Source organism: Hibiscus syriacus, unplaced genomic scaffold (assembly GCF_006381635.1).
Source record: "Hibiscus syriacus cultivar Baekdansim isolate YM2019G1 unplaced genomic scaffold, ASM638163v2 tig00008218_pilon, whole genome shotgun sequence".
NCBI lineage: Eukaryota > Viridiplantae > Streptophyta > Magnoliopsida > Malvales > Malvaceae > Hibiscus > Hibiscus syriacus.
In genome coordinates this window covers 9,498-20,518 of record NW_024062156.1, presented here as the reverse complement: position 1 = coordinate 20,518, position 11,021 = coordinate 9,498, and the positions used below count along the sequence as shown (strand labels likewise).

Sequence of the window (11,021 nt, the reverse complement as noted above, 5' to 3'; positions counted from 1 at the left end):
TATTCAACTCTTCAAGTGGAGCATTACCTCCAACATTCCATTTACGAAAGCTATTGCCAACATGTAGCTCTTCTAATCTATACAATTTTGCTAGGACATTTTCTGGGATGACTCTAAGTTTATAACACTCACTCAAATCTAATAACTTTAGTTGGGTCAATTGTGCTATCCCTATTGGCAATTTCGTGATGGCGGAACCTTGAAAGCTGAGTAAATCTAATTTCTTTAGCTTCTCTACGATGGCTATCTCAGACAACTTGCATTCACATAAACGCAAAGTTTGAAGGTTTGTTAATGAACGAAAAGAAGAAAGCAGAGAATATCGAAAACTCATACCAGTCACGCTTAACACCTTCAGCTTATACATATCTTTGAAAAAAGTTTCCGAGACTCTGAAAGATGGATCTTTATTCAGCAACATGAGTAACTCCAAATTCGAACAGTCCACATCAGAAAGGTCAGCCATGTTGCTGTGTGGCAACGAGATAGCTGTGCAACCATTGAGATTCCCCTTCTTCGACAATTCCTTCAGATGATTTGCATCCTTATGACCCACATCCCCTTGTTTATTGATGCAATTGAAATGGAAACATCGCGTATAAGATCATGCATTTTCACCCATTCGTAACCTTTTCCCTCAAGTAGTAAGCTAGAAGCTTTGAGCTTATGAACTAGTGCATCTATCCTTTTTCTTGCTTCTTCCAGCGTGTAGATGCCTTCCAAAAGATCTAGACCAAAGCTATATTGCAGCAAATCAAAGACAGGGATATCAAAACTCTGAGGATGCAGGCCGCATATCAGGAACAAAGATTGTGCTTCCTCATTTCTCAGCCATTTGTAACTCAACTCAATGGTAGAATATACATTGTCTTGCATCCCCTCTATGTTTGATGGATTTGACCGTCGTAGCTGCAGCAAGGCATCATCCCAAGACGCGAGGTCCTTTTCTTTCAAAGTGTTTGCAATTGCTAAGATTGCGACCGGCAACCCTTCACATTTTTCCACCAATTCATTCGCTCTGCGTTCATAACCACCAGATATGTTGCCCACTGTTTTTACAAAAAGAATCATTGATTCTTCTTTGGATAAAATTTCAACTTCAAAACTCTTCTCAGCATGCATGAGGCGAAGCACATCGAGGCTTCTGGAAGTCAGCAGTATTTTGCATCCTGCAATAGAAGATCCTTTAGCAGCTTCATCCTCCAATGAGATACCAACCTCTTCGAGGTCAAGTTTCTGCCATAGGTCATCCAAAACTATGAGGATCCTTTTGTCGGTCTTCAACCGCTCGCGTAGCTCCATTGCTCTTCCGCTAACAGTCTCCTTCTCATAAAGCAGGCCTAACATGTCAGCAATTTCTCCTTGAATTTTTCTGATGTCTGGATTATCGGTGACAAAGCTCATTGCAACTTCGTCGAACAAGTGCTCCTCCTTTACTCTGGCAGAAACTTCTTTGGCAAGCGTGGTCTTGCCTACGCCAGCCATCCCATATATTCCAACAATTCGAACACTTGATTCCTTTAAGGCCTCCATAATCCCCTTCAAGGTTGTTGTTCTCGATTCAAAGGCCTTGTAACCTTTGGTCACTACCCCCTCTATAGGAGGAGAATACGAAACTTTGTCGAATTTCCCTTGTTCCAGGAGTTCACTGATAGCATGCTTCTCGTCCACCGCTTTCTTGCTGACTTGGTAGCGAGACTTGACATTCGGACACAGGGCAAAGAAACATTTCTTCTTTGCTTTCTCCTCATCTTTCTTCAATTTCTCCTCAAAGTTTTCAGTCAACTTCTTATCAACGTTGGACAACCATTTGAGGACATCCGCTTCAATCTTCTCTGCATTCCTTATGGCCCGATCGACAGAATGCTGCACTCTTCCTCGAGCATCTTCCAGGTTTCCAACTTGCTCCTTCAGATCCTGGACATTGCTGTCAACATATATTATGTACCCAATCCCTCGCTTGATGACACCAAACGTGTATTCGGCAACTGTACTGGTAGCACTGTTTACAATAGATTGCATTTTTTCTTCTTCTTTAAGCTAGAAGAGAAAGACAACTACGGAATAAGCAAAATGACAAAACAGGAAACAACGACAGGTCTGCTTACAATGGTTTTTTTTTTTTTTTTTTGGTGTGTGTGGAATTGGCAGTAGAAAGGGAAATTGTGTATTTGGTTTGGTGTGGGGGGAAAGAGAAACAATGGTCAATGACAAAATGAGAAGCTTTGAGAAAGAAAATAAAGAGCTGCTGGAAACGTTAATTGTTGTAATATGGCAAGAGATCAAATTGAAATGGGAAAGGATTGAGGAAGGTGTCATCTCTTCCTTCATGCTAAATAGTGGGGGAAAGTGATTGGAACATTCTTTTCCTCCTCCCCCATGCAAAGCTTTGGATCATATTCTTTGCTTCTCAACTTACTTGTGCAATCAAACATACTATCAACCTTCTTAAAAACTCTTTAGGAAAAGAACTAATTCATATTGGATTATGATATAATATAAGAGATTAAAACTAAAACAAGATTACTCTTTCTTCATGATTATTCTCTCACCATAAGCAAACTACACTTTCATGTTTAATCAATGGAAGTCAAGTTGTTTGGTGAAAGTGTAGTTTTGAATTTCGTTTGTCTCTTTCTTTTGCTTTAATCAGTGGTTATTCTGTGGACCTATATTACTTTTAACTTATTTGCTTTGTTGTGTCTCACACTTCAAACATCGAGATAAGCTAAAGCACTTCATTCCTTTCTTTAGGACAAAGTATGTAAGCATGATTACAGTAGTTACTATTTGCTTTGCTGCTACAAGATCAAACCAGAAGCTCTCCCCTAATAACCTTTACTGGCATGAATTTATAAATGTTCAAGCCATTCGTGTTCTAGCCAAGCCAAGCTAAGAGAATATTGAAAACAATACGGATGAAGTGGAATGAAATACATCTGTTACTGGTAGCCATGGGGAACATTTACCTTTCAGCTTAGATAATGATAATGATATAATATGAGAGACTAAAAATAAAACACTTTCTCCATGATTATTCTCTCACCATAAACAAATTACACTTTCATGTTTAATCTCTGGAAGAATGTAATATTCCAAACTAAGTTAAGTTGTTTGGGGAAAATATAGTTTTGAATTTCCTTTGTTTCTTTCTTTTGCCTTAATCAATGATTATTCTGTGGACCTATATCACTTTAATTTATTTACTTTGTTGTGTCTCACACTTTAAGGTAAGCTAAAGCACTTCATTCCTTTCGTTAGGACAAAGTATGTAAGCATAATTACAGTAGTTGCCATTTGCTTTGCTGCTTCAAGATCAAACCAGATGCTCTCCCCTAATAATATTTAAGTATCCGTATGATTCCATCAAATTACTTTGATCTTTACTGGCATGAATACATATAGAGACCAAACCAGAATTTTTATTAAGGGGTCAGAATAAATTTATAAATGTTAGGGGAGCATGGCTAGAAAATAGAGAAGTCTATGAGAGGGGGGCTGCAATTCGAAAACTCCTGACCTACACAACAACTTACTTCCGAACACTGTAAGAAGACCGATTGTTTTCAAAAAAGTTGAAGACTGATTCGAAGAGCTTGAGACTTGAACCAAATTCTCCTTGATAATTATGCAATAGGCAACAACACAGATGAATAAGAAAACCCGACTTACTAATTAATTAACACAGCCCATTCAGAAGCATCACAGCTTTCAATGGTTCCAATGTGTAGTTGCTGTTTAAATGCGAGATATTTATTTTCTAAATTCAGTAGGAAAAATTCAGATACGGGACTATTTATGATAAAGCACCAATCCAACATTGACCAAGGAAGAGAAGGGAGCACGAACGGGGCTTTATAAATAAAAGGCAACTAACAACCTTGAAACTTACTTACCTGGACGTGGTCAATGAGTGATCAACAAGTTTCATGGTGTAACAACCTGGAAAAATAAAAAAATATATATATGTGTAAATTGGAGACTAAATTAAAAGTTCTCAAAACTTGTAACCTATTTTAGAGATGAAGGAAATTCAGGCACCAAGTCCTGAATTTACCCTAAGAGTGTCGGCAGGCTTTGGTTATTAATGCGTGAAATTGGTTTCCGCAGAAACCAATTTCACAAATTTTCATCATTCAACGCCCAACTTCCAAACACAATCCCGACGTCATTCGACCTCCGATCGTCGTTTTGAAACCACCATTGTGTTCATCATCGAGCGAGGAATAAACCCTTAAATTAATTGAAGTGAAACGCTGCCAAACGCCATGAATTTCAGGTCAAAGTCTCGACGTTTTTTTAGCACCATCGCCGAGAAAATCTTAAATTTATCGCCGATCGTTTCTCTGTTTTCGACACCTCCCGCACCATCGTGTTCCTTGTGTCATTCTGAGTTTGTCAGTGTCCTCCTTGTCTCCGTCGGCGGCGGCGCGTGAGGAGGTGAAGCGGTCAAAGTTTCCGATTTGTTGAAATCGTGCTCTCCACCGTTCAAAATTGTGAACCGAGCTTTGTAAGTGCCTCAAAATCGCTTAAAATAATTTTTAGGAATTTTTCTGTAATTTTTCCGATGCCGGAAAGTGTCCCACGCGCCGCCACTGCGCTGGGGAAGTCTCGGCCGACTTTAAACCGGTTTTACGGTCTGACCCGACTCAACCGTTGACCGGGTGTTAGTTTTGTAAATATTTAAAAAAGGGTGTTAGTTTTGTAAATAATGTTAAAAGGGTGTTAGTTTTGTAATTAATTTCTATTAGGATGATAATTGTGTAAAATGGTTGATTGTCTGTTGACCTCCTTTGACCAGAACTTTGACCGGCGTTGACCGACCATTAAACGGCCGTTGACGTTTTTTGAGTATATCCATATTGACATTTTTTGACGTCCCGAATCCGTTTTTGGGATCTGTTTCGCCAAATTCGAACCCAAAAGCCTCCAAATTATGAGTCAAACTCATTGGCTTTGACTTTGACCAAGAATTCAAATTTTCAGAAGGTTATATTTTATGTTTTTCGATGTCCTGAGTCTGATTCTGAAGTCTGTTTTGCCAAATTCTGACCCGAAATTCCCAAATCGAGCTTGTTAACCCAAAAATGCTTAGTATTTTAGTATTTTTGATTATTTATTGGAGATATGGTTAAGGAATTGATTCAGTAAGATATTATGAAGGTACTCATGTTTCACCTGAGCGAGGATCAGTTAGGTCCGGTGTTGTCCGTTCGTCAGATCAGCTCGAACCGCACACTACGAGAATTACTAGTAGGTTTCCTTAAATTATTTAAATAAATATTAAGATTATTTATATTAGGATTCCAATATGGATTTTTCCAATTCGTAAGATCTAGCGCTGCAGCAGAGCGTGATCGACGGACCAGTAGTAGGTTTCCCTATCTGATTCTCAGACTGTTACAGGTGTGTTTCCTGACAGTGTTACATTACTGTTTTAAACTATTCATCTAAATACTGAGTATTTGATATCTGATTTACCACATATTCTGATATAATTTTTGGATTAAGGTATTTTATACCGATTTCTGAAATCTGATTATCTGACATATGAATTACCATATAATATTGATCTGAATTTTGATTTCCGTATTTCTACATATGGTTTCCAAGCATGAAACGATTTTATGTTTTAAGTAATTAATCATTGTTTTCACTCGAATACATTCATGTTTAATATTGTCATTGGGGGTATTGTTGGAGGAAGATTATCTGCAGACTCCTCGGCTTTGTGCTCAGGGTCTAAATGGCATATGCGGTTGGGTGTATGGTTCTGGGGAATTTACACATTTATGATGTGAACGGATGGGGGTAGTGTTCATGTTTAAAAATAAAAACCGTTGCATAAACTGATTTGATTGAAAGACTTTATCTGTATGTTTTTTATATATTGTATGGAGCACACTATGCTTTTTAGCTCATTCTGTAAATTTTACCCTTTTCAGATAACAGCAGACTGTAAGTTAGCAGATTCGGCATCAGGGGAGATCAACTACTTTTATTTTGTACGAACATATTTCTCTATATGTTTTCCAATTATATTTGGTGACATGTATTTTGCTATCGTTCTGAATATATTTGTATTATCGATATTTTGTTCCGTACTACCTCTAATGTTTATAAGTTGTTTTAAATATAAAAAGAATATCTGAATATGATATGTGACCACTTAGGTTTGGTTTAGCGTACAAACCGGGTTTAGGGGTTACATTTGGTGGTATCAGAGCTTTCAGTTTTAAACACTCGGACTGTATATGGGTCCTAAACTTTGAATTTTTAAGAAATTTTGAAAGAAAAAAAACGTGTCACCTTATTTTATGATTTAAAGTTTTCTCGAGATCTTTGATGCTAATCTGACATATATTCCAAATTCTTTCTGTAGAGCCTTATAAATCCAACGATGAGTGCTGCTAGAGGTCGTAGGACAGGGCGTGGCCGTGGTCGAGGGTGAGTCACTCGACCTTCTGTTACGATAGATGATCTGGTGTCACCACGTGATCCTCCTGTTCTGCAAGTAGATCCGACCCTTTCTCATTATGATCAGTTTACTCCAGTGAGAGACCCTCCCCTCACTGGAGATGAGGATACTGACATGAATGAAGGCGCCATTAATAGAGCTATATTTCGTATGTTTCAGAGAGCTGTCAGAGCCCCTAGTAATATGACTGCAGTGGAGATTTCGAATTCTTTGGTCGTTGCTGGTGTAGTTACATTCGAGGGTATTACTGGTGGACCTCCGACAGACGCTGAGTATTGGCTGGAGGACATAGAGAGGATTATGGATGAGATGGATCTGAGGCCTGAGCAGAAGTTAAAAAGGGCCCTAACTATGTTGAAGAAAGAAAGCTTCAGATTGTGGCAATTGATTTCTGGTAGTATTCCGAGGAACCAGTTAACATGGGATCTTTTCAAGAAACATTTCCGAAGTCGCTATATTGGGGAAAGATATATGTAGGAACGACGCCAGGAGTTTCAGAATCTGGAGCAGGGTAATATGTCTGTTATGGACTACGAGGTGGTGTTCATCCGATTAAGCTGTTATGCCCCTAGACTTGTTGACACTTAGGTTGATAGATGCTTGAGGTTTGAGAATTGACTCAGGTATGAAATCAGGAGAGAAATTTTGATGCCTTGGTTGAGATAGCCAAGACTGCTGAGGAAATAGAGCGATTGGGTATAGAGCGCAAGAGAGATAGTGATCGAGCTCAAACCTGATTCAGAATGCCTTCTAGTTCTGTTGATTCTTCTGCATATCATAGCAAGAGAGGCAGGGGTGATTCCTTTCAGAGAGGCAGTGCAAGTGTCAGACCTGTTGCATCTGGTTCTTCAGCTGTTCAGCCTTCTAGACATGGTGGATCTTTTGGGTTACAACCTTTGCATACATGTGATTATTGTGGGAAACATCATCTTGGGGAATGCAGGAGAAAGTTTGGCACCTGTTTTAGATGTGGTTCTAGTGACCATATTCTAAGGGATTGTCCAATGTCAGTTACTACAGTTCAGACACCAGCTCGTATTCCCGCTCGTACTCAGAGTACTGTTCAGACTCCTACTGGTGGTCGTACCCAGGAGAGATAATCGGGATCGGCTAGTAGAGGTCGAGCATCTCAGAATAGGGGTCCAGTCAGATCTGAGGCCAGACAGCCTGCATTGGTATACACTGCTAGACTTCGACAGGATCGCGATGGGCCTAATGTGATTGCAGGTACTGTTACAATTCATTCAGTTCCCTACTTCGACAGGTACTGCTAGTCTTGCTTATATTTTGGACACTAGGAGTTCTCAATCTGATATTGAAGGCATCCAGATTGTCAAGGAATTTCCCGATGTTTTTCCCGAGGAGTTTCCTGGATTACCTCCAGATAGAGAAGTCGAGTTTGAGATTGAAGTATATTTTGGTTCCACCTCGGTTTCAATGGCTCCTTATCGTATGGCCCCAAATGAGCTTAAGGAACTAAAAGTCCAACTTCAGGAGTTGTTGGACATGTGATTTATTCGACCCAGTGTATCACCGTGGGGAGCCCCGGTTCTCTTGGTCAAGAAGAAGATGGGATACTAAGACTCTGTATTGATTATAAAAAAACTGAACATGCTCATGGTTAAAAACAAATATCCTCTGCCCAGGATCGATGATCTATTTGACCAATTTTGAGGGGCTTCTATCTTTTCAAAAATAGACTTGAGGTATGGTTATTATCAACTCAAAGTGAAAGATTCGAATATTTCGAAGACTGCTTTTCGTACTCGGTATGGGTATTATGAGTTTTTAGTGATGCCATTTGGGTTAACAAATGCCCCTGTTGCTTTTATGGATCTGATGCATAGGGTGTTTCACCCTTATTTGGATCAGTTTGTAGTTATGTTCATCGATGACCTACTGGTGTGTTCTCGAACTGAAGCAGAACATGAGGAGCATTTAAGGATTGTTTTACATATACTAAGGGAAAATAAGTTATATGCTAAGTTGAGCAAGTGTGAGTTCTAGCTCAGCGAAATGACTTTTCTTGGACATATCGTTTCTGCGGATGGAATTCGGGTGGATCCGAGCAAAGTATAGGCTATTCTGAACTGGAAGCAACCCAGGAACGTTTCTGAGATCCGTAGTTTCTTGGGCTTAGCGGGTTACCACCGTCATTTCGTTGAGGGGTTCTTTCTTATTGCAGCTCCTCTAATGAAACTATTGAGGAAAGATGTTCCATTTGTTTGGTCTGAGAACCAACAAGCTAGCTTTGAGAAACTGAAGATTGTTCTAACTCAAGCCCAGTGCTGATTCAGCCTGAATCTGGGAAAGCTTTTTCTGTCTACAGTGATGTTTCTCACTCTGGATTAGGATGTGTTTTGATGCAAGATGGGAAGGTTGTCTCTTATGCGTCACGTCAATTAAAGCCACATGAGCGTAACTATCCCACTCACGATCTGGAGTTAGCTGCTGTGGTTTTTGCTTTAAAGATCTAGAGACACTACCTCTACAGAGAAAAGTGTTATATCTATACTGATCATAAGAGTCTGAAGTATCTGCTTACTCATAAAGAATTGAATTTGAGACAGCATCGCTGGTTGGAGCTTCTAAAGGACTATGATTTTGAGATATAATATCATCCAGGGAAGGTTAATGTAGTGGCAGATGCTTTGAGCAGTAAGGCGATATCAGATCTCATAGCCTTATTCACCAACTTGAGTTTATTTGATGATAACAGCCTGTTAGCAGAGTTGCAGGTTAAACCCACTTTGGCCGAGGAGATTAAGGCCAAACAACTTCTGGATAGCTCATTGTTTCCCATTATTGAACAAGTTAAGCATGGATCGAGTTCAAAGTATACCGTGGATCAATATGGTATTTTGTGTTTTCACGGTCGTTACTGCGTCCCTAAAGATGATGAGTTGAGACGGATTATTCTTCAGGAGGCTCATAGTAGTCCTTATGCTATGCATCCTGGCGAGGAAAAAATGTACAATAATCTCAAGGAGTGCTACTTTTGGACTGGTATGAAAAAGAATATTTCAGATTTTGTGGCGAGGTGTTTGACTTGTTAGCAGGTTAAGGCAGAACACCAGCATCCATCTGGATTGTTACAATCAATTAAGATTCCTGAGTGGAAATGGGAGCGCATTACGATGGATTTCATTACTGGTCTTCCTCTGACTCCTTCCAAAAAGGATTCTATTTGGGTGATTGTTGATCGACTCACCAAGTCAGCGCGCTTTATCCCTATTTGGATTAATTGTTCTCTGGACAAACTGGCTGGATTGTACATTTCTGAGATCCTTAGACTTCATGGTGTTCCGTTGTCTATCATATCTGATCGAGATCTGAGGTTCACTTACAGGTTCTGGAAAGCTTTGCACGAGGCTCTGGGTACTTGTTTGAATTTCAGTACAGCTTTTCATCCACAGATTAATGGACAATCTGAGCGAGTTATTCAAGTGTTAGAGGATATGTTATGGGGTTGTGTGATTAATTTCCGTGGTAGTTGGGAAAATTTCTTGCCATTAGCCAAGTTCGCTTACAATAATAGTTATCAGGCGAGTATTCGCATGGCACCGTACGAGGCTCTGTATGGACGTAGATGTCGTACTTCTATATGTTGGACAGAGTTGTATGATAGAAAAACTTTGGGTCCAGACTTGGTTCGAGAGACTGAAGATACTGTCAGACTGATCCGTGATCACTTAAAAGAGGCATTTGATAGGCAGAAATTATACGCAGATAAGCGACGTAAGGGTATCGAGTTTGAGGTTGGAGATCAGGTTTTTCTCAAGATGTCTCCATGGAAGAGGGTATTGAGATTTGGACGTAAGGGTAAACTGTGTCCGAGATTTATTGGGTCGTATCGTATTCTGAAGAAAGTCAGATCTGTTGCTTATCAGCTTGAGTTGCCTCTCCAGCTCAGTCGTATTCATGATGTTTTTCATGTGTCTATGTTGAGGTGATACCGTCCAGATCCAGATCACATCATTCAGGTTAATGAGGTAGAGCTGAGACCTGATTTATCATACGAGGAGGAGTTTGTTCAGGTTGTAGAGAGGGATGAGCGAGTTCTTCGGAATAAGCGTATTCCAATGATCAAAGTTCATTGGAGTAATTGTAGCCCATCAGAAGCTACTTGGGAGACATTGGAGTCAATGAAGGCTCAATTTCCTCATCTATTTCCATAAGGTAAATTTCGAGGACGAAATTTCTTGTAGAGGGGGAGAATTGTAACAACCCGGAAAAAAATATTTGTGTAAATTGGTGAAAATTGGGGACTAAATTAAAAGTTCTCAAAACTTATAGCCTGTTTTAGAGATGAAGGAAATTCAGGGACCAAACCCTAAATTTACCCTAAGAGTGTTGGCAAGCTTTGGTTATTAATGCGTGAAATTGGTTTCTGCATAAACCAATTTCTCAAATTTTCATCATTCAACGCCCAACTTCCAAACACAATCCCGACGTCATTCGACCTCTGATCGTCATTTTGAAACCACCATCGTGTTCATCATCAAGCGAGGAACAAACCCCTTAAATTAATTGAACTGAAACG

At 39.6% G+C, this 11,021-nt stretch overlaps 1 protein-coding gene across 1 annotated transcript; it reads right to left on the bottom strand.

Moving 5' to 3' along the window:
• Positions 1 to 528: 528 nt before the first annotated feature.
• LOC120202107 (probable disease resistance protein At4g27220) lies at positions 529 to 2,022 on the bottom strand. Its single transcript, XM_039202585.1, has one exon. It carries the CDS (start codon positions 2,020 to 2,022, stop codon positions 529 to 531), a length of 1,494 nt encoding a protein of 497 aa, XP_039058516.1.
• Between the last annotated feature and the right edge of the window lie 8,999 nt (positions 2,023 to 11,021).